The sequence below is a fragment of the Bos taurus genome, chromosome 3 (genome assembly GCF_002263795.3).
Source record: "Bos taurus isolate L1 Dominette 01449 registration number 42190680 breed Hereford chromosome 3, ARS-UCD2.0, whole genome shotgun sequence".
NCBI lineage: Eukaryota > Metazoa > Chordata > Mammalia > Artiodactyla > Bovidae > Bos > Bos taurus.
Window position 1 is genome coordinate 101,214,483 of NC_037330.1, and position 22,171 is coordinate 101,236,653.

General features: G+C 49.4%; 2 protein-coding genes, 1 long non-coding RNA gene and 4 other non-coding genes across 8 annotated transcripts; 1 reads left to right on the forward strand and 6 right to left on the reverse strand.

Annotated features, from left to right (window-relative positions):
* Positions 1-3,906: 3,906 nt before the first annotated feature.
* On the reverse strand, positions 3,907-9,557 carry LOC112446023 (uncharacterized). The gene is made up of 3 exons (XR_003034076.2): positions 9,262-9,557; positions 7,620-7,711; positions 3,907-5,946 (listed from the first exon to the last, which is right to left on the reverse strand). It is a non-coding gene; the product is annotated as an uncharacterized lncRNA (long non-coding RNA).
* Positions 9,558-10,998: 1,441 nt separating this feature from the next.
* BEST4 (bestrophin 4) lies at positions 10,999-15,700 on the forward strand. 2 transcript variants are annotated; one of them, XM_005204695.5, is made up of 10 exons: positions 10,999-11,043; positions 11,491-11,654; positions 11,747-11,841; positions 12,583-12,816; positions 12,976-13,130; positions 13,512-13,589; positions 14,077-14,262; positions 14,366-14,446; positions 14,553-14,707; positions 14,855-15,700. In XM_005204695.5, exons 2-10 carry the CDS (start codon positions 11,503-11,505, stop codon positions 15,120-15,122), a joined length of 1,404 nt encoding a protein of 467 aa, XP_005204752.2. In that variant the 5' UTR covers positions 10,999-11,043; positions 11,491-11,502; the 3' UTR covers positions 15,123-15,700. The 2 variants fall into 2 exon arrangements, with proteins under 2 accessions (XP_005204752.2, NP_001192608.2); NM_001205679.2 differs by lacking the exon at positions 10,999-11,043 and having other exon boundaries at positions 11,503-11,654; positions 14,855-15,156.
* A 2,378-nt stretch (positions 15,701-18,078) lies between these two features.
* RPS8 (ribosomal protein S8) lies at positions 18,079-20,615 on the reverse strand. Its single transcript, NM_001025317.1, has 6 exons — positions 20,605-20,615; positions 20,084-20,190; positions 19,558-19,657; positions 19,023-19,198; positions 18,678-18,807; positions 18,079-18,243 (listed from the first exon to the last, which is right to left on the reverse strand). Exons 1-6 carry the CDS (start codon positions 20,606-20,608, stop codon positions 18,134-18,136), a joined length of 627 nt encoding a protein of 208 aa, NP_001020488.1. The 5' UTR covers positions 20,609-20,615; the 3' UTR covers positions 18,079-18,133.
* Positions 18,362-18,432, reverse strand: LOC112446102 (small nucleolar RNA SNORD38). Its single transcript, XR_003034174.1, has one exon. It is a non-coding gene; the product is annotated as a small nucleolar RNA SNORD38 (small nucleolar RNA).
* On the reverse strand, positions 18,890-18,959 carry LOC112446103 (small nucleolar RNA SNORD38). The gene has a single exon (XR_003034175.1). It is a non-coding gene; the product is annotated as a small nucleolar RNA SNORD38 (small nucleolar RNA).
* LOC112446104 (small nucleolar RNA SNORD46) lies at positions 19,733-19,836 on the reverse strand. Its single transcript, XR_003034176.1, has one exon. It is a non-coding gene; the product is annotated as a small nucleolar RNA SNORD46 (small nucleolar RNA).
* Positions 20,274-20,353, reverse strand: LOC112446100 (small nucleolar RNA SNORD55/SNORD39). Its single transcript, XR_003034172.1, has one exon. It is a non-coding gene; the product is annotated as a small nucleolar RNA SNORD55/SNORD39 (small nucleolar RNA).
* Positions 20,616-22,171: the final 1,556 nt, after the last annotated feature.

Here is a 22,171-nt window from a genome sequence, read left to right on the forward strand (position 1 = left end):
ATATGGAATTTGTCTTTCTCTTTCTGGTATGATAATCTCTTCACTTGGTATGATAATTTCTAGATTCATCCATATTGCTGCTGCTGCTAAGTCGCTTCAGTTGTGTCCGACTCTGTGCGACCCCATAGACGGCAGCCCACCAGGCTCCCCTGTCCCTGGGATTCTCCAGGCAAGAACACTGGAGTGGGTTGCCATTTCCTTCTCCAATGCAGGAAAGTGAAAAGTAAAAGTGAAGTTGCTCAGTCGTGTCCGACCCTTAGCGACCCCATGGACTGCAGCCCACCAGGCTCCTCCGTCCATGGGATTTTCCAGGCAAGAGTACTGGAGTGGGGTGCCACTGCATTAATTCATTCTTTTTATGGCTGAGCAGTAGTCCACTGTATATTTGTGCCACATCTTTTTCCATTCATCTGTCAGTGGACATATATGTTGTTTCCATGTCTTGGACATTGTAAATAGTGTTGCAGTGAACATTAAGGTGCATGTATCTTTTTTAATTAGAATTTTCTCTGGATATATACCTAGGAGTAGGATTGCTGGATCACATGGCGACTCTATTTTTAAGTTTTTCAAGGAACATCCATACTGTTTTCCATAGTGGCTGCACCAAGTTACATTCCCACCAACAGTTTAAGGTGTTTCTCTTTTATCCACACCCTCTCCAGCATTTTTTATTATAGAGTTCTAAACGATGGCCATTCTGACCCACATGAGGTGGTAAAGAGGTGGAGTCTTAAACCCTCTGGATCCCAGGATCACAGGCTTCTTCCTGGCCTTGACCTTTCGCCTTTCTGTGCTCACTCTGTACCATCCAATCACTTATTAACCTATTCAGTCCTCAAAGATCTGAGAGCCCTTGGTCAGTGACCAAGCACTGTGTGTAAAAGGTTGGTCAATGTTGCAGCCCTCATTTAGTTTACATTCTGCTTAATGGAAACAGACAATAGGCAAAAATATAAACAAAGTAATTGCAGGCTGTGAAAAGTGCTGTGAAGGAAGTAAACAGGAGAGTAACCAAAGAGCTTACTTTAGAAAGAGTGGCCAAGAAAGTCAACAAATATTTATTTAGTATTCGATTGCTGTCAGTTTTATCTCCCAAATATCTCTGAAATCTATGCAGTTCACTCCATGTTCCCCAAGCACCCTAATCTGGGTCATAGTCTCTCAAATCAGGATTACTGCTGCAGCACCTTCCTGGTCTCCATTTCATCTTCCCACCATATGACCATCCCATCCCATCCCTCACCAGGCCCACAAAAGTCTACTTCTCTAACTTTGTCTTCCATGTCCCCTGAATGGAGAACCAAACCAGCCTGAAACGTGGAGAAATATTAGTAGCTCAGATGAACGAGAGGGAGAGAGAGAGGGGGTGGGCAGGAAGGCCTTAAGTGCCATCCTCAGGAGTTTGGTCTTTATTCTATAGGTCAACACTTTTCCAGATGGGGAGATGGTAGAGGTAAGGCCAGGAAAAGCAAATCCAAAGGGGAAATGGGGCTGAGGATGTATAGTTTGATAAAGCTATTCGATATTGCCATTTTGTTTTGGAAACTAAACCAAAATGCCTTTGTATGAGTTTTCTAGGGTTGTCATAACAACATTACTACAGACTAGGTGACTTACACAACAGAAATTTATTTTCTCATACTTCCAGAGGCTGGAAGGTCAAGATCAAGGTATTGACAAGGTTGATTTCTTCTGAGGCCTCTCTTGGTTTGTAAATGGCAGTCTCCCTTTTTTCCCCTCCTTGGGATTGAACCAGTGCCCACAGCAATAGCAGTGTAGACTCTTGTCTGAACCACAGGGAAGTCCACATGATCTTTTTCTGTGTGTCCTAATCACATCTTCTCTTAAAGACATCAGTCAGATAAGATTAGGGTCTACCTGAGGACCTTGTTTTAACCTACTTATCTCTTTAAAGGTCCTATCTCCAAATATAGTCACATTCTAAGGTACTGGGGGTTAGCAGAAGTCAAAACTCTCCCCATCTTAGGTTTTCATACAGGGCTCTTTATTTTCAGTTTTGTATTTTTTATTGGTAGGCTTTATTTTTTTAAGAATGGTTTTGGATTTTTCAGAAAAATTGAGCAGGTAGGGCAGAGTTGCCATATACTCTCCCACATGCCCCCCTCACACACACACAGAGTTTCCTTTATTATTATCATCTTATTAGTTGGTACATTTCTTACAAGTAACTCTTCAGGGGTGTCCCTTTAGTCTGAGAATGAAATTCAGAATCCTTGAGATGGTCTATAAAGTTCCCCATAGTCAGGCCCTGTCGACCTCTCTAAACAATCTCCTCTTGCCTGCTTTGCTGCAGTCAGAGAGGCCTTCTCTCTGTCTTTCTCACACATAATAGAACTGTTCCTGCCTCTGAGCCTTTGCACATTTATTCCCTCTGCCCGGAATACTTTTCCCCTAGTCTTTACTTATGACTTACTCATTCTTATCTTTTCTGGCTTAACTACAGTATCTAAAGTTGGATTCCCAAATCAAACTAACCCAAACAGGACTCTTCAACAAAGAGATTAACAACAAGTACAAAAAAACAAAAAGCAAGTTTATGTATTTTTTTAAAGGATTATTTTATTTTAATTAAAAACTTTCTTTTTTTTTTTGGCTGAACTACGTCTTCATTGCAGTGTGGGCTTTTCTCTAGCTGCAAAACACAGGCTTAGTTGCCCCGTGGCATGTGGGATCTTAGTTCCCCAACCAGGGATCGAACCTGCATTGGAAGGCAGATTCTTAACAACTGAACCACCAGGGAAGTCCCCAAAAGCAAGTTTATTAACATGCAGAGCTTCTGTATACATGTGGGATGTGCGTGCATGCTAAGTTGCTTCAGTGGTGTCCAACTCTTTATGACCCTATGAACTGTAGCCCACCAGGCTCCTCTGTCCATGGGATTCTCCAGACAAGAATACTGGAGTGGGTTGCCATGCCCTTCTCCAAGGAATCTTCCTGACCAAGGATTGAACCGTGTCTTTTACATCTCCTGCATTGGCAGGCAGGTTCTTTACCACTAGCGCTGCCTGGGAAGCCCATCAGTTCAGTCGCTCAGTCGTGTCCAACTCTTTGCGACCCCATGGACTACAGTACGCCAGGCTTCCCTGTCCTTCACCAACTCCTGGAGCTTGCTCAAACTGATGTCCATTGAGTCGGTGATGCGACTGGGGAAAGACCATCTCAACCTCTGTCGTCCCCTTCTCCTCCTGCCTTCAATCTTTCCCAGCATCAGGGTCTCTTCCAATGAGTCTCAGGTGGCCAAAGTATTGGAATTTCAGCTTCAGCATCAGTCCTCCCAATTAATGTTCAGGTCTGATTTCCTTTAGAATTGGCTGGTTGGATCTCCTTGCAGTCCAAGGGACTCTCAAGAGTCTTCTCCAATACCACAGTTCACAAGCATCAATTCTTCAGCACCCAGCTTTCTTTATAGTCCAACTCTCACATCCATACATGACTACTGGGAAAATCATAGCTTTGACTAGACGGACCTTTGTCAGCAAAGTAATGTCTCCACTTTTTACTATGCTGTCTAGGTTGGTCGTAGCTTTTCTTCCAAGGAGCAACTGTCTTTTAATTTCAAGGCTGCAGTCACCATCTGCAGTGATTTTGGAGACCAAAAAAATGTTTCCCCATCTATTTTCCATGAAGTGATGAGACCAGATGCCATGATCTTAGTTTTCTGAATGTTGAATTTTAAGCCAACTTCTTCACTCATTGACAGGAGAATGTTCAGTTCAGTTCAGTCACTCAATCGTGTCCGACTCTTTGTGACCCCATGAATCGCAGCACGCCATCACCAGCTCCCGGAGTTCACTCAGACTCACGTCCATCGAGTCAGTGATGCCATCCAGCCATCTCATCCTCTGTCATCCCCTTCTCCTCTTGCCCCCAATCCCTCCCAGCATCAGAGTCTTTTCCAGTGAGTCAACTCTTCACATGAGGTGGCCAAAGTACTGGAGTTTCAGCTTCAGCATCATTCCCTCCAAAGAAATCCCAGGGCTGATCTCCTTCAGAATGGACTGGTTGGATCTCCTTGCAGTCCAAGGGACTCTCGAGAGTCTTCTCCAACACCACAGTTCAAAAGCATCAATTCTTCGGCACTCAGCCTTCTTCACAGTCCAACTCTCACATCCATACATGACCACAGGAAAAACCATAGCCTTGACTAGACGAACCTTTGTTGGCAAAGTAATGTCTCTGCTTTTGAATAGGCTATCTAGGTTGGTCATAACTTTCCTTCCAAGGAGTAAGCGTCTTTTAATTTCATGGCTGCAGTCACCATCTGCAGTGATTTTGGAGCCCCCAAAAATAAAGTCTGACACTGTTTCCACTGTTTCCCCATCTATTTCCCATGAAGTGATGGGACCGGATGCCATGATCTTCATTTTCTGAATGTTGAACTTTAAGCCAACTTTTTCACTCTCCACTTTCACTTTCATCAAGAGGCTTTTTAGTTCTCTTCACTTTCTGCCATAAGGGTGGTGTCATCTGCATATCTGAGGTTATTGATATTTCTCCCAGCAATCTTGATTCCAGCTTGTGTTTCTTCCAGTCCAGCGTTTCTCATGATGTACTCTACAAAGAAGTTAAATAAGCAGGGTGATAATATACAGCCTTGACATACTCCTTTTCCTATTTGGAACCAGTCTGTTGTTCCATGTCCAGTTCTAATTGTTGCTTCCTGACCTGCATACAGATTTCTCAAGAGGCAGGTCAGGTGGTCTGGTATTCCCATCTCTTTCAGAATTTTCCACAGTTTATTGTGATCCACACAGTCAAAGGCTTTGGCATAGTCAATAAAGCAGAAATAGATGTTTTTCTGGAACTCTCTTGCTTTTTCCATGATCCAGCGGATGTTGGCAATTTGATCTCTGGTTCCTCTGCCTTTTCTAAAGATGGTCGGTGTTGCAAGAGGGCATCAGAGGGCAGACATACTGAAATCATACTCACAGAAGACTAGTCAATCTAATCACACTAGGACCACAGCCTTGTCTAACTCAATGAAACTAAGCCATGCCCGTGGGGCAACCCAAGACGGGCGGGTCATGGTGGAGAGGTCTAACAGAATGTGGTCCACTGGAGAAGGGAATGGCAAACCACTTCAGTATTGTTGCCTTGAGAACCCCATGAACAGTATGAAAAGGCAAAATGATAGGATACTGAAAGAGGAACTCCCCAGGTCAGTAGGTGCCCAGTATGCTACTGGAGATCAGTGGAGAAATAAATACAGAAAGAATGAAGGGATGGAGTCAAAGCAAAAACAATACCCAGCTATGGATGTGACTGGTGATAGAAGCAAGGTCCGATGCTGTAAAGAGCAATATTGCATAGGTGAATGTTGGATCCCACTAAAAAAAAAAGGATACTCCACATCTGAGGGCAAAGGAGAAGCCCCAACAAGATGGTAGGAGAGGCAAAGTCACGTTTAGAATCAAATCCCATACCCACCAGAGATGCTTGGAGGGCTCAAGCAAAACCTGTGCACACCAGGAGACCCCACACAGACTGAGCCAGACCTGCCTTGAGTGTCTGAGTGTCTCCTGTGGAGGTACGGGTCAGCAGCAGCCCTGCAGGGGCAGGGGCTCTGGGTGCAGCAGACCTGGGTGTGGCATAAGCCCTCTTGGAGGAGGTCGTCATTAGCCCCACCCTAGAGCTGCCAGAACTTACATAGGACTGGGGAAACAGACTCTTGAAGGGCACAAACAAAACCTTGCATACACCAGGACCCAAGAGAAGGGAGCAGTGACCTCACAAGAGACTGACCTAGACTTGCCTGTGAGTGTCCTGGAGTCTCCGGTGGAGGCGTGGGTTGTGGCCTGCTGCAAGGTTGGGGGCACTGAGTGCGCAATGCCTGCATGGGACCTTTTGAAGGAGGTCGCCATTTTCTTCATTACCTCCACCATAGTTTGGTCTCAGGTCAAACAATAGGGAAGGAACACAACCCTGTCCATAAACAGAAAATTGGATTAAAGATTTTTGGAGCATGGCCCCGCCCATCAGAACAAGACCCAGTTTCTTCCACAATCAGTTTCCCCCATCAGGAAGCTTTCATAAGCCTCTTATCCTTACCCATCAGAGGACAGACAGAAACCAGATTGTGAAAACCACAAGTACAGAAAACTGATCAAACTGATCAAGTGGACCACAGCCTTGTCTAACTCAGTGAAGTTATGAGTCATGCCATGTAGGGTCACCCAAGGTGGACGGATTGTGGTGGAGAGTTCTGACAAAATGTGGTCCACTGGAGAAGGGAGTGGCAAACCACTTCAGTATTCTTGCCTTGAGAACCCCATGAACAGTATGGGAAACCTATACATGGGGGATATTCCAGGGGAAAATGAATAACTCCTCCATGTGGCTTAGAATTGAGGTTTAAATACCAACTGAATAGAGAAAGGGGTAGGGGAATGTAGGCCTCTTAGGGGAGAGTAAATAATTTACAGGAAAGAGGTATGGGCCCTTAGAAGAATGGGTGGGAGATATGACAGTTTATGACAAAGTTGGTCTGGATGTGATATAGACTTCCTGTGATATGAGATGAAACTCCCAGAAAGGGGATTTGTGATGATTGAGTTTCTTTGGAGGCTCCCTCTTCAGGCAGATAAGGTGAGTTCAGAGAAAGCCTCTCCCTGCATTTGCAATTTTTCAAGTGCCTATTTAGCTCAAAGTAACCAATATGCCAACGTGGCGCATTTTGGGGTGGCATACTGTCTCCTCCCCTTGGAAGGATAACAAGGTTCTGGCGCCCTCCTCTGGGAGCCCAGGCATCAAGAGGACATCCTCCTGGATGCTGTAACTGAAGGGCCTGCCAGCCTACTCTGCCTCCTCCTTCAGTGTCACATAAGCTGCCATTAATGGGTCTTATACACTGCCACAAACCAGGCACAGGGCTCAGCATTTATCTTCTGGACTTCTCACAGTAACCTTATGATGGAATTATTATCTACATTTCACAGATGAGGAAACTGAGGCTCATGGGGTTAAGCCTCTTGCCCAAGGTTAAGGGGCAGAGCCAAGATCTGAACCCAAGATGCCTGACTCCACTATTCACCACTGCATGACTTTTTAATTTATTCTTTGGCCGCATGGCATGCAGGATCTTAGTTCCTCAATCAGGGATCAAATCTGTGCCCCCAGCAGTGGAAATGTAACCTCTGGACTGCCAGCGAATTCCCCTGCCTGACTCTTCTGGGAGTCACTAGTTCTCTGTCCTTGCATCTGTCCTACTCTACTCATCTCTCAGTCCCTCTTACTAGTGCCCTTTCTCCTCCCCACAAGATGCTCACAACCTCTGACCAAGCTGAGGTTTTTCTGAGTTCTCTGAGTCTCCATCTTCCAGAGGATGCTCTCAGGCTTGCTGCTCCTATTTGAACACCTATCCCAAATGCCTACCCCTTGGCAGTTCAGAGTCAGAATCTCTTGACAGTATCAAGTCACAGAGGTCAAGGGAGTCTTTCAAGAATGAAAGATGCAGGACTTCTCTGGTGATCCAGTGGTTAAGACTCTGCACTTCCAATGAAGTGGACACAGGTTTGATTCCTGGTCGGGGAACTAAGATTCCACATGTCTGTGTGGCCAAGTAAATATATAAAATTTAAAAAAAGAGTGAAAGATACCAAGTAAGGTGAGGACTCAGGAGAGGCCTACTGGATTCAGCAACAAGAAGATCTCAGGTGTCCTTGCAGGGGCAGATGTGGAAGTACAAGACCTGCACCAGAAAGGAGAAGTTAATACCTACAGGAGCATTTCATGCTTACCAAGCACTGCATAAATATTAATTCATTTGATAGTCACAACAACTGTGTGAGATAGGTATTTGTTTCCCCACAGGGAAATTAAGGACAGAGGTTAAACAGTTTGCTTAAGAACAAGGTCACAAAGGTAGTTTACTGTGGTGTCTGGATTTAAAAATATGGGCAGGGACTTCCCTGGTGGTTCAGTGGCTAAGATTCTATGCTCCCAACACACGGGGCCTGGGTTTGATTCCTGGTCAGGGAACTAGACCCTATATATTACAACTAAGAATTCACATGCTGCAACTGAAGGTCCCGCATGCTGCAACAAACACCCGGAGCAGCCAGATACATAAATAAATATTGACTCAATGGACAAGAGTTGGGCAAACTGTAGGAGATAGTGAAGGACAGGGAAGCCTGTTGCACTGCAGTCCAAGGGGTCACAAAGAGTTGGATACGACTTAACAACTGAACAACAAAATAAATAAATGTATAAAATGTGCTCTTAAAAAAATTTATCTAGGCAGTCTGGCTCCAGACTCCATGCAATAAACTGCCAAGTCATATATCAGCTTTCAGCTGTGAGGGGAGGGGGCACTGGTGGTTAGGACCAGAAGAGAGGGAGGGGCAAGAGCTAGGGGAGGATAAAGAAGGGTGGGGAAAATGATTTACAGGTGGAGTGGTTCCCTCTCCTTGACCATAAACCAAAGGGACCTGTCAGCAACTGGGAAGGGAGATAAAGTGACTCAGGAAGGAGGGGCAGGGTGGGGCCTGGGGACTGCTCCCTCCTGGGGCAAGGCTTCAGGTTCTGTACCTTTACCCATGGCTCTGTGGGAAATGCACAGGCCAGGGATCCAGAGAGTTGGGTAACAGGCAGATGTGAGAGAGCCTCAGATGGGGATGGGAGCTAAGGACTAAAATACAGCCAATTGGAAGCACTGTCAGAGAAGTGATAGGACCTCAGGGCCTGAGCTCTCCAGGTACCAGAGACTCTTTAAGAGAAGCAGTCCAGAATGCTTTAGGAAAGCCACAGATCAGAGCGTGGGAAGGGGCTGCAGGGCCAGGGGGGTTAAGGCCCCAGAACTGGTATCTTGCCCTTTTGCAGGTCAGCTCGTGGGTTTTCCAGACCTCCAGGACAAACACACACACAGAGTCCTGTTCTTTCTACATATGCACACCTTCCCTGAGCCTGGGAAGGAGAACATAACTTGTCAGGCCATGGGTTGGCTCTCAGACCTTGCTCATTCAGGGAGTTTCTCACAAAAAGTGGGGAGAGGGACCAGATGTCTTTCAGGTTAAAAGATGCCTGCACCCCAGTGTTCAGTTCAGTTCAGTCGCTCAGTCGTGTCCGACTCTTTTCGACCCCATGAATTGCAGCACGCCAGGCCTCCCTGTCCATCACCAACTCCCGGAGTTCACCCAAACTCATGTCCATCAAGTCAGTGATGCCATCCAGCCATCTCATCCTCTGTCGTCCCCTTCTCCTCCTGCCCCCAATCCTTCCCAGCATTAGGGTTTTTACCAATGAGTCAATTCTTTGCATGAGGAGGCCAAAGTATTAGAGTTTCAGCTTCAACATCAGTCCTTCCAATGAACACCCAGGACTGATCTCCTTTAGGATGGACTGGTTGGATCTCCTTGCAGTCCAAGGGACTCTCAAGAGTCTTCTCCAACACCACAGTTCAAAAGCATCAATTCTTCGGCGCTCAGCTTTCTTCACAGTCCAACTCTCAAATCCCAGTGTTCACAGCAGCACTGTTTACAATAGTCAAGACATGGAAGTAACCTAAATGTTCATCAGAGGAATGGATAAAGAAGATGTGGTGTATATATATATATACAATGGAATATTACTTAGCCATAAAAAATGAAATAATGACATGGATGGACCTAGAGATTCTCATGCTGAGTGAAGTCAGAGAAAGACAAATATATGATACCACATATATATGGAGTCTAAAAAAATGGTATAAAAGAACTTATTTACAAAACAGAAATAGAATCACAGATGTAGAAAACAAACTTTTAGTTATGGGGGGAGAAGGTGGAGGGATATAAATTGGGAGACTGAGATTGATATATATACACTACTATATATAAAGTAGATAACTAATAAGGACCTGCTGTATAGCACAAGGAACTCAGTACTCTGTAATGGCCTATATGGGAAAAGAATCTAATTAAAAGTGGATATATGCATAAATGATTCACTTGGCTGTACAGCAGAAACACTACATTGTAAATCAACTGTATTCTAATTTTAAAAATTTTTTAATAAAATAGAAAGAAAGAGAAAAGAAAAGCCTGCCTGGGTTCAAGTCCTCAGCTTTATTGAGATGAGTCAGACGTAATCCTGTCCAAGGTCTTGTGGGCTGGAGGGGAGACCTCTTTGTAGAAGATTTTAGGGCGGTATGACTAACTGATTCGAGAGAGGACCTCAAAGGAGCAGTGAAAAGGAGCGAGGTCAGAGGCTGATGACAGCAGGTGGAAGTGGGGGCATCTCATAGGCCACGTTAAAAGCCAGGACCTGGCACTGTTTGGCTTGGGGAGAGGCCAGCCAGGCATCCCAGGTTCTGAGAAGCAACAGTGGACCAGTAGGTGGAAACCAAAGGGAAAAGGCTGGCTTTTCACTGGCCCAGGATGAACGCCTGCATGCTCCAGGCTCCGGGCATTCTTGCTCTGAATATTCCCCACTGCCTTGTGAGGAAGGGGTTATTGATACTGTTTTACAGAGGAGCAAACTGAAGTTAGAGAGATTAGGTATCTTGGACAAAGCCACAGAGAGGCAGAATTCAACCCCAGGTGTGTCGGCCTCGCAAACTTACGTTCCTAACCACCTCTCCATGCTTCCTCTCTTCAGGAACCACTTGCAGGGAGAACCAGCTCACAGCGTGGGGAGGGAGCTTCCCAGGACAGGCCAGAGATTTGATGGACTGGTGCTCTGGCACAGTGCCTGCCACTTAGTCAGTGCCCTGCCATCAGCAGCTGTTATGACACTTTATCATGCATCTGTCTTTTCACCTGGAGCGTGGGACAGTCAGTTCTGTCACCTTGGCTCCAAGGATATGGTGTGAGCTGTGGGGTCAATGCAGAGGCATTTATAGCACTCAAAGGCCAGCCCAGCCCTGCAGGCACAGGAAGACACAGCCAGTTCCCAGCACCAGGGGAAGTCGGGTGACAGCCTCAATCCATCAATGATAACCTCAGTCCGACCAAACTTTATGGACCCAGGAGGTACTTAAGTGTTGTGGGGTGAAGCCTAGCTCAGTTCCCCTTCCTCGGCACAGGCTGCTGTCCAGAGCAGGTAGGTAGGTGTGGGATGGGGGTCAGAGTGCCCTGTGCCTTGAGAGACCAACTATCAGCTTCGAGAGCAAGACCCCACGGTGTGTGGGGCTGGGCTACAGTTGAGTCTCCTGTCCTCAGCAGTTCAGGGGTTCCTCCTAGTCCTGCAAGTGGAAGAGGAGCTTGGGGCAGCCTCAGGCAGGAGAGGATGTAGATCTCAGCTCCCCTCTGCCCCATCTCATCCTGGTTTAACCCATGTGCCACTGAGTCCTAGGGGGCTGGGGGTGTGCTCTATCTGCTTGTCTGCTTCCTTCCTACTGAAAGGGTGAAGGCTGGAGTCGGGGGGTGACCAGAGTTGTAGGAGGTTACTTGGGGACCTAAGCTGGGTGATGAGAAGGCAGGCTAAGGAGGAGGTTTATGGGGAGAGAAGGACAGCTCCAAGGGCAGCTCTCACGACCTTCTGCCCCAGGTCACCAGCACCATGACGGTCTCCTACACCCTCAAAGTGGCAGAGGCCCGCTTCGGAGGCTTCTCTGGCCTGCTTCTCCGTTGGCGGGGAAGCATCTACAAGCTCCTCTACAAGGAGTTCCTCCTCTTCATCGCCCTGTATGCTCTGCTCAGCGTCACCTACCGGTGCGAGGGTGAGGGCAGGGTCTCAGGGCTGGCCTGCGGGGGACTAGGTTGGCCACCTCCCTCTAACGCAGGCCCCACCTGACCTTCCCCAGGCTGCTGCTGACCCAGGAGCAGAAGCGTGTGTATGCTCAGGTGGCCCGATACTGCAACCGCTCTGCGGACCTCATCCCCTTGTCCTTTGTACTGGGTAAGTTCAAAGGACAAGGGGTTCTCGCTTGCAGCCTCCTAGCCATCTTTCCTGACCTTTGGGCTGGGCTGCTAGCGCTGAGGGTCAGAATTAGCCCAGCGGCACATCTGAAGGTCAACCAGAGCAGGCTCAGCAGACATGGGAGCTGTGTGCTGGGTCTAGGATTTCCAGAGGACTAGGCCCTGCTTTGGAGAAGGCAATGGCAACCCACTCCAGTACTCTTGCCTGGAAAATCCCATGGGCAGAGGAGCCTGGTAGGCTGCAGTCCATGGGGTCACTAAGAGTGGGACACAACTGAAGCGACTTAGGAGCAGCAGCAGCAGCAGCAGGCCCTGCCTATCATCAGCCTGACCCTCACTCCAAACACAGCCCCAGCCTGCTGCTGGCCTCACATCCCCCTGCGTCCTGCAGGGGAACTGGAGAGAGGTGACACTTCCCTCCACACCCTCATGGGAAGCAGGGCTCAGAGTTAACCACTGCCTGGACTTGAACCATCATGTCTCCTCTGCCTGAGGAGGTCTGCAGTCTTCTTCCTCCCTGCCTGGTTTGGTCCATCAGGGCGTGATCAGAGGATGAGGCTGTCCCTCTGACAAGCGAGGCAGGGTGCTGGAGTCAATGTGTCCTTCCCTCTGCCTTGGTTCCACCCGGCTTGGACCAGGCGTTCTGGTTGCCGGCAGGACACACTGACTTCCAAGCCCTCCGTCTTCCCTTTCCGTCCCCACTACCCACGGCGGCCACCAGGTTTCTACGTGACCATGGTGGTGAACCGCTGGTGGGCCCAGTACACAAGCATCCCGCTGCCAGACCAGCTGATGTGCGTCATCTCAGCCACCGTGCACGGCGTGGACCAGCGTGGCCGTCTGCTGCGCCGCACCCTCATCCGCTACGCCAACCTGGCGTCGGTGCTGGTGCTGCGCTCTGTCAGCACGCGCGTGCTCAAGCGCTTTCCCACCATGGAGCATGTGGTGGACGCAGGTGAGCGCTCAGGGAGCCCTGGGAGGGACTGAACCGGACCTGCCCGGAGGGTCTCCTAGGCGGGGAGGTTTGACCACCAGGGGGAGCTCCAGGACCCCAGAGCGGTGAGTCCTAGAGGACAAGGATGAGACTTCATTTCTTTCTCTGCAATCTCTGCAGGTTTCATGTCCCAGGAAGAGAGGAAAAAGTTTGAAAGCCTGAAATCTGACTTCAATAAGTACTGGATTCCTTGCGTCTGGTTCACCAACCTGGCGGCCCAGGCCCGGAGGGATGGGCGAATCCGTGATGACATTGCTCTCTGCCTGCTCCTGGAAGTGAGTCGACCTAGGACAGGCCCATCTGCCCTCCTCCCCCTACTTTTGCATACAGCAACCATAATTTCAGTGCTTAACACCTACATGGTGTCTATTATGTAGCGCAGCAAGTGTGAGGAAGTGAGGAAACTGAGGCAAGGAGTGGAAAAAAAACTTGCCCAAGTCACACAGCTAGTGGAGCTGAGATTCATCCTCAGAACTTCTGGCTCCAGGGTCTGTCCTTGCAGTCACTGTGCTGAACTGCCTTCCATCACAGGCACCCCAGCCTGACAACACCTCTGAAAGCAGAATGAGACTTGCCCAGGCCTAATGTGTACTGGACTCCCTTCTCCTTTCTTCCTTTCTGTCTCCACTGACTTCCTCTTCCTGCTGTTCCACCAGGAGCTGAATAAGTACCGGGCCAAGTGCAGCATGCTCTTCCACTATGACTGGATCAGCATCCCCCTCGTCTACACCCAAGTAACTGCCTCTCACCTCCCCACTCCCAGTGCCTACTGTATGTCCTGTGCTGTGTGTGACACTGAGAACTAGAGATGGTACCTGCCCAGGGGCAGTTCAGTCCAGTGAGACACTAAATAGCCAAGGGCTCATCCTCAAAGCCTCCCTGGGCCCTCACTAAGATGATGATCCCCTCCCATTTGGTGTTGCCACACCTTGCTACATGTTGTATTTATTTTTTAATTTATTTTTTAAAAATATTTATTTATTTGGCTGGGTTGGGTCTTATTTGCAGCACGGGGAAGCTTTAGTTGGCACATGCGAACTCAAGGTGCAGCAATGTGAGATCTAGTTCCCTGACCAGGGATCGAACCTGGGCCCCCTACATTGGGAGCTCACCCCCAGGGAAGTCCCCGATACATGCTTTAATTGTTAGATCTACCACTGACCCTCGGGGCAGAGACAGCATTTTAACCTGTCCCACTCAGCCTGGCATTCCCTCCTCCAGGTGGTGACCATAGCGGTATACTCCTTCTTTGCCCTCTCCTTGGTGGGCCGCCAGTTTGTGGAGCCAGTGGCAGGGGCTGCCACACCTCGGGAGCCTCTGGAGCCAGGGCAAGCCGCAGGGGACCTGGACATGTACGTGCCTCTCACCACTCTGCTGCAGTTCTTCTTCTATGCCGGCTGGCTCAAGGTGGGCACTTCAGGGGGTTGGGATATGGACCCAGGACCCACCCATACTTTGCAGTTAGAAAGTAGGGCTCTGAGCCCAGAAAACACTCTCTTACCACCTGCAGGTGGCAGAACAGATCATCAATCCCTTTGGTGAGGATGACGACGACTTTGAAACCAACCAGCTTATAGACCGCAACTTGCAGGTGATTCAGGGTCTGGTGGCAGCTCCCGGCAGTTGGGCTCTCCCTCCTTGCCAGCTCTCAGTCCGGGTTTGCAGAGAAGGGGATTCTTGTGACCTGCTGCTCCCAGGTATCCCTGCTCTCCGTGGATGACATGTACCAGAACCTGCCTCCCGCGGAGAAGGACGCGTACTGGGATGAGGACTCGGCGCAGCCGCCCTACACGGTGGCCACGGTGGCCGAGTCGCTGCGGCCTTCCTTCCTGGGCTCCACCTTCAACCTGCGGTGAGTAGCCTATGCCGGCTGAGGCAGAACCTGAGTCAGTAGCCAGGCTCCAGTTCCCCACCCACCCTCCGGGCGCCCAGGACTCGGTCCCTCCGGGTCCACCTGCTGTCAGAGGCTTGCTCACGCAGCCCTCCTGCCTGCCCGCAGCATGAGCGACGACCCTGAGCAGAGCCTGCAGGTGGAGGCGTCTCCTGGGCCAGCCCGGCCGGTGACCGCGCAGACCCCGCTGCTCGGCCGCTTCCTGGGCGTAGGCGCTCCCTCGCCAGCCATCAGCCTCCGGAACTTCGGCCGCATCCGCGCCCCGCGTACCCCGCATCTGGTGCGCTTCCGGGCCGAAGAGGGCGGCGACATCGAGGCAGCGGACCGCATTGAGGAGGAGGCGTCAGGGTCAGGGGACGAGACCCAGGAGCCCTGAGCCAAACCAGCCGGGGTGGGCAGTCCAGCTGCCTCCCCCAGGCCCGCCCCCGCCTACTTTGCGGGCCCTGCGGAGTTATTAGAGCAGCATTCCCACGTGCCCTAAGGCCGGGCACCTAGGGATCGCCCCCGATGGCATAAGGGCCTGATTTGGGTAGAGGATGCTTCCAGTTTGGCTTAGCGGTTTAGCTACGACACAAGGGCGAGTTACAGAGGACTAGATCCCAGGTGCGCGGTTTATTTCCACTGTGATTTTGGGCTAGGCCAGTTCTTAAACTTGAGGGGGCATCAGTATCACTGAAGGGCTTGTTAAAGTCTTGGGTACCTACCACCCCTGGCATTTGATTCATTAAGTCTGGGATGGAGGTTAAGAATTTGCATATTTCTAATAGGTTCCAGGGAATGCTGCTGCTGCCCCCAGGGTCACATAAAAATATGTTTAGAATATACCTTATTCTGATAACCTCACCCCGAAGAGGGGCCAAAGTGTGTACTGGGTACTTTATGTTATGTTCAATTTGTTTACAATGAGAATGTATTCATTTATTATTTGTGTAATTAAAATTGCTTAAAACTGAACTGGCATACTCTGAAGTGGGTTAAAGATAAGGGTTTGGTGCGGAGGGGCGGTGGGCGGAGAGGGTTTGAGAGTCTGCCCTGGAAGCTGACACTGAGATGTGAAGGCACCCAGCCTAGACTTGCGGCATCTGAACAAGCCCTTCTCTGTTCCCACCAAACAACGAGAAAGGACAATTTAAGGGGTGAAAACTGCAGGTGGTCCATCTCTGTGGTGAGACTGGGGCACTCAGCTGACCCCACAGAGTACTAGAGTTGCTCCTAAACTGAGTTTCTCTAAGATTCCTGCCTTCTAAACAATTGGTAAATGCCAAAGCTGAATGCTAAAGCCAAGGGAAAACAACCACCAAAACTCAAAAATGGGAGGCATGGCGAATGTAGGGAGAGCTTGAGGACATGCAGCCTCTGGCATTGTTGACAGGATCACAATGCTGGGTTCTACTTTCCTGCTGAGTGACGGGATGGTGAACTTTTCTCAGCCTTGGTTGACAAACCTGTACTGTCCAGAAAAGGCACCTTGTGGTCACCATTCACTCAGAAGGCACCCGAAGTGTTTTGGAAGGGTTGAGAGGAAGCCTTGCTTCAGGTTGAGTGCTCATCAGGGAGAGCAGTGGAGATGTAGATGCATTCAGCTCTTTTGTTGCTGTGCCACGCCCAACACACAGCTCTCAGAGCATCAGCTAATGACCATGTGTTGCCAGATCACTGGGTGGGAAGGCAGAGGTCAGGTCTCCCCAGAGTCAACCATAAGGTTTTAAAGGGTTGGTCTTAGTGGTCCACCTTTTCCAACTGCTTAGCCAGAAGTCGGAATTACAGAAGTCTGCAATTAGCCAAGTTGATGAACCAATTTTGATTTATAGCTCATTTAAGACAAGTACTTTTCAACCACTTTAAATTGGATAAAACCTTTTCTTTAGAACTCCTTAAAGTACATATTTGACTGGTATATTGCTGTGCCTTTCCAGATACTAGAGATGCAGCAGTAAACATACCCATTTCCCCAGGAGATATATTTTAATAGAGGGTGCAAAATAAGCAAATAAACAAAATTTATGCCAAATAAGGAAAAAAAACAGGGGCAAAAGATATGGCATGGAAGGGAGTGCTATTTAAAATTCTGTGATCAGGGAACTCACTGGACTGACAAAGATCTGAAAGGAGTGAGCAACGTGGGCATCTGACAGAAAGTATTCCCAACAAAAGGAATAGTAAGTGAACACATGTAAAGGATGGCAGTCATCATAGAAGGGATTAGTCTCATTGAGTTCCATAGCTTCTGGTTCCAGCTTTGAGATGGGATGCTGTGTAAAAAAATTTATCTTTTAGGGACTTCACTGGTGGTCTAGTGGTTAAGACTTTACATTCCAATGCAGGGAGCACAGGTTTGATTTCTGGTCAGGGAACTAAGATCCCACAAGCTGTGCAGGCAAAAAACCAAACATAAAAGCAGTATTGTAACAAATACCATTAAAAATGGTTCATATCCAAAAGAAGTTTAAAAAATCTTATCTTTTTAAAATGATCACAGAGAGCTGGGATTGTGTTAGAGAAAACAGAAGAGCAAAGCAGGATGCAGAAAAGCGATCAGAGCAGCAGTTGTGCTTTGTGCTCAGTTGCCAGCTGTTTTCAACCCTTGGGCTGCAACCTGCCAGGCTCCGCTGTCCACGGGATTCTCCAGGCAATACTGGGATGGGTTGCCATGCCCTCCTCCAGGGGATCTTCCCAACCCAGGGACCAAACCTGCGTCTCTTTATGTCTCCTGCACTGGCAGGCAGGTTCTTTACCATTAGCACCACACAAAATTTGGTGACATTTGATGTGGGAGTTATGACCCAAGGATAAGCTAAGATTGAACCTGTCTTTAACCTAAAAGACCACTATTTGCTACAATCAAATAACTGAGGAACTATGAAAAGGGAAAGCTGAAGAAACCAATTCAACAATTTAAACAAACTAACTTTTGAGTAAGGAGAGGGGAAAGGATTAGAGCTCAAGAGATAATTAATATGTATAACTTGCTCAACAATGCTTAAGTGTAGAACACAATTTCAAGGTTTCTAGACCAGGAGCCTGAAAAAAACCCCAAACCAAAGTCTGCATACAGGGTCTCTAAAAGAACTTTAGGGAGGCAACATGGCTTTGGTTCCAATGATGGTCCAGGCAACAGCCCAATACTGCAGGGGCCCCAAGCTGGGTTACCTCCCTCAATCTCTGCTCAGCCTGCACAACACATCCCTGTTGCCACTGAAACTCAGCCTCAGGAGCGAGAACTGTTCCTCCGGCTAGAGTCACAGCCCCGTAACAGGCCTGGCCTTCAGGCAGGGGGAACTGGGGCATTCTATAGTGTGCCAAACAATGAAGTACTCTCAGAACATGAACATGGCATAGAACAGTAAACGCCTTTATTAGATGAGCTAAGACAGGAGAGAAGAGGGTTTATTTGCCTTTCCGGGCCTTGATCTTCCTCAGATAGAACTCGAGCTCTTTTCCCTCTAGCACATAGCCGTCTGCTCGGCCACACTGGCCTGGTCTTGAAGCGATGCATGCTGCAAGATTAGAGTGTGGTCCTCAGGAAAATGACACTGTGGCCCTACCCATATCTATGTATCCCCTTAAGCGCCCAAGTTGGTCCAGGTATCCTGGGGGCAGACACAAAGCCCAATGTCTCCTCAGATATACTTTATCATCACTTTGAAAATCAGTAGCAGAACTGGACAAAGTTTTCATCACTGAGACAATCCCCTCAGCCTGGACACAGACGAGTTCTCAAGATACTACTGAAATTCAGAGGCCTAGACCAAGTTCAGGCCTATGGGCTCCTGCCCACTATCTTCCATTTCCGCTTCAAACTAACCAGATGACCAAATATTCTGATTTGTGCTTGTTCACTGTTACCAAATCCTTCTGGTGAACTCTCTAGCCTCCAGAGAGCACACCATATCTTGAGACGCCTCCTCCCCAAATGCAGAAGTCATCTTACCAAGAAGCTTGCCCTGCTGGAACTGCTCCTCTAGAAGACTGCTGATTTTCGCGTTCTTTTTCCTCTCATCGTATTTCTTCTGAATTTTCTTTGATCGTTTCTTGTTTAAAATCTCTTCCTCCTCAGGAGTCTGAATAAAGGAAATACAGATGGCTTAGAGGGGGACCCCCAAACCCTAGTTCAGGAGTGTCACATCCCACAGCCCTGCCACCTTCCTCAGCACTAAAGGCTTTCATCTCTCTCCCTTCAGTAGCAGAACTGGACAGAGTTTTCATCACAAGAAGGCTGAAATCAGGCTGGCCTCCTCCTGCACCCCCTACAGGAAGTTGCTCGCCAAACACATACCAGCTTGGCCCCCTTCTTGCGGCCCAGGGGCAGTGCATAGTGGGACTCGTACCACTGTCGGTACGGTGTGCTGTCGATAAGCACAATACAGTTCTTCACCAGGGTCTTGGTACGGACCAGTTCGTTGTTGGATGCATTATAGACAACATCGATTATTCTTGTCTTGCGTGTACAACCTGCTCACAGAAGAAATCCAGAATCAAGCCAAGTAAACCTGATGCCAACAATCTTCCATCCCTACCCTAGTAAGGCTTAAGAAGGGAAACTCTAGCAACAGTTCATCTTCCACAAACCTATCTTTCCAGAGGTGGCTGGCACCCACATTGTCTCCAGATTCAACCCCAATCTCTGAGGCTATTCGAGTTAAGTGGCAGGACAGGATTGGAGGTAAGTCTCCACAACCTCAAAGCTGTTCAACAGGAGAACTTTAGTATCTTGGTCCAGGCCATGGACTTCCTGCTAAAAGCACTTACTGAAGCTTAAAAACAAGGATTAGCTGCTGAGTTCCCACCCACGCCTGCAGGACTTCACTCACACTCCGAGCCCCAGGAGAAGTTCCCCACGTCCAGCCTCAAGGCCCGGTACTTCTTGTTGCCTCCCCGCACACGGACTGTGTGTATGCGGCGGGGGCCAATCTAGAAAACACAAGGAGACAGAAACTAGGTTATCAAGGAAAAGTAAGAGAGAAGGGAACCCGGGCGCGACGGAGGTAACAGTCAGTGTAACTATGACAAGCCCTAGCATTGGCAAGTGGCACATAGGTGACCAAGACGGCCACAACCACGCCTAAGGATACTTTTTCATCATTCCAGTCACCTCCAAGAGAGAAAGCCCGATTCCAAACGTTGAGAATTAAGGCTCGGTGCACCGAGGAGCCCACTCGCTCCGTGCGCCCTTGCAGGTACTACTAGGACACGGCAGCAGTCTCCACGCGATCTTTCAGTATCTACCCAGCACGCGAAGGCGAGACCGCCTAGTCCCCACAGCAACTCGCAGAGCCCCACAAAGATTCAACCGACGCCGCAGAAGCGACCTCCCGGGCGGTGAGGACCCGCACGCACCTTTGTGTTGGCAGCGGGGCGTCCCAGCTCATACTTTCGCTTCTTGTGGTAGGGCTTTCTCTTGCCCCCGGTCTTACGGCGCTTGTGCCAGTTGTCCCGAGAGATGCCTGCGTGTGGAAGCGGGGGGGCGGGAGCCTGAGGCAGGGAGTCCGGAGCCGAGGCCGCCAGCCCAACGCCCCACGCCGGCGGTCGCACGCTCAGCTCTCCAAGGTTAGCTCCCCCACAGCGCAGTCGGGAGGTCACAGCATTTCCAAGGTGTCATCATGCACGTGCGACGCAGCCCAGACCCTTCCCGTCCCGACCCCGGCAGCCATGATGGTGCCGCTCGCGGCCCCGAGTCCTGCGGCTCCAGGAATGGCCCCTGGGATGGTCCCGGGGGCCCAAGCCTGAGCACCACCCTCCTCGCGGGGGTTCCGTGTCCGGGGGCCCGGGAGCCCGCGCTGCCGGCTGGGCCCCGAAGCAGGATGGCGCCGGATTGAGCTCGCTCCCCGATCCCGGCCCCAAAGCAGAACGCCACTCACCCATCGCTCGGCGCTGGCTGGAAAGAGAAAACGCAGCGCGTCACGGTCCGGTTTGTAATACGTAGCCCCGCCTCCTTACGTATCTTCCGGGCGCCGCAAAGAGCGGCTTGGGGCGGGCGGGCGGTGTTGCTTACGTTTCTGAGGCGGCGACGAGGCCTCGGGTTTAGGAGGGTCCTGAGAACTCTGCGCCGCGACCTAGGGCCGCGCGAGGATTTCGCGGTGTCTGGCGTGCGTGGGCGCCTCTGCTTCCGGGGCACAAACGCCGGGCGAGGGTTGCCTGGCTTTACGTTTTGAAAAGACCCGTTTTATGTGAGAGCTGTGGGTGCGGGTGCGTTGAAGACAGTAGAGGGGGACTTAGGTTTCGTTTGATTGAGGGGAAAGGAGGTGTGTCAAGGATTCCGAATTCCTCACGTGACCAGTTGGATGGATATTGGTGCTACTTAGTGAAAAGGGGTACGCTGAGGTAGGAGCTAGTCTGGTCTTGTTCATTCTGGTCTCTTGGTGACTCCTGCACGTGGGAATGACAGGCAGCTGGATGTTCATGTCTGGTCATCCGTAGAGAAGGAATCTGGACCGAAGTTGCTGCTTTGGGACTCCTTGGCATATACATGGTAACCAAAGCTACCAGAATGAATGAAACCTAGGGAGAAAGCATAAAGCAAACTTCTTGGAAACGGGGAGTTAATACTTTGGCCTTTGTGGGCTCTAGGTTCTGCGTCACCACTACTCAGTTTTGCTGCTGTAGTGTGAACACAGCCATAGACAATAGGAAACGAATGGATGTGACTGTGGGTCAATAAAATTTAAGGGATACTAGCATTCACTTGTCATGAAACGTACTTTTGATTTTTTTTCTCCCGGCATTTAAAACAAAACCCGGGACTTCCTTGGTATTCTAGTGGCTAAGACTGCTCTCCACGCAGGTCAGGGACCTAGATCCCACGTCCCATAAGTAAGAGTTTGCACGCAGTAACTAAAGATCCCGAGTGCCACAACTAAGACCCAGTAAGCCAAATAAATAAATATTTTTTTTAAAAAAAGGAAAACTATTCTTAGTTCACGGGCCCCATCAGCATACAGTAGTGTGCCAACTGGTGGCACACAAGGAGGATTTAGTACCAAGGCTTGAGGAATGGCAACATTTAAGGCCAGGTAGAGAAAAGGAGCTGGAGGGAGCAATTAGAGCGGCCAGAGGAAAGCCAGCACAGGGTGAGGTCATTGTCTAATGCTACTGTGACATCTAGTTAAAAGGAGGACTCAGTTCAGTTCAGTAAGCTCAGTCCTATCTGACTCTTTGAGACTCCATGGACTGCAGCATGCCAGGCTTCCCTGTCCATCTCCAATTCCTGGAGCTTGCTCAAACTCCTGTCCATTGAGTCGGTGATGCCATCCAACCATCTCATCCTCTGTCATCCGCTCCTCCTGCCCTCAATCTTTCCCAGCATCAAGGTCTTTTCCAATGGGTCAGTTCTTTGCATCAGGTGGCCAAAGTATTGGAGTTTCAGCATCAGTCCTTCCAGTGAATATTCAGAACTGATTTCCTTTATGATTGACTGGTTTGATCTTG

Bases quoted from the DNA above. Each gene is read 5' to 3' on its own strand.
- BEST4 (XM_005204695.5), top strand. From the start codon at position 11,503: ATGACGGTCTCCTACACCCTCAAAGTGGCAGAGGCCCGCTTCGGAGGC. The intron at 13,131-13,511 runs GTGAGTCGACCT...CTGTTCCACCAG, and splicing joins CTCTCTGCCTGCTCCTGGAA to GAGCTGAATAAGTACCGGGC. The intron at 14,708-14,854 runs GTGAGTAGCCTA...GCCTGCCCGCAG, and splicing joins GGCTCCACCTTCAACCTGCG to CATGAGCGACGACCCTGAGC.
- RPS8 (NM_001025317.1), bottom strand. The intron at 19,658-20,083 runs GTGCGTGCGGGT...TGTGTTTTCTAG, and splicing joins GCCCCGCTGCCAACACAAAG to ATTGGCCCCCGCCGCATACA. The intron at 18,244-18,677 runs GTAAGATGACTT...CTAATCTTGCAG, and splicing joins CCAGCAGGGCAAGCTTCTTG to CATGCATCGCTTCAAGACCA.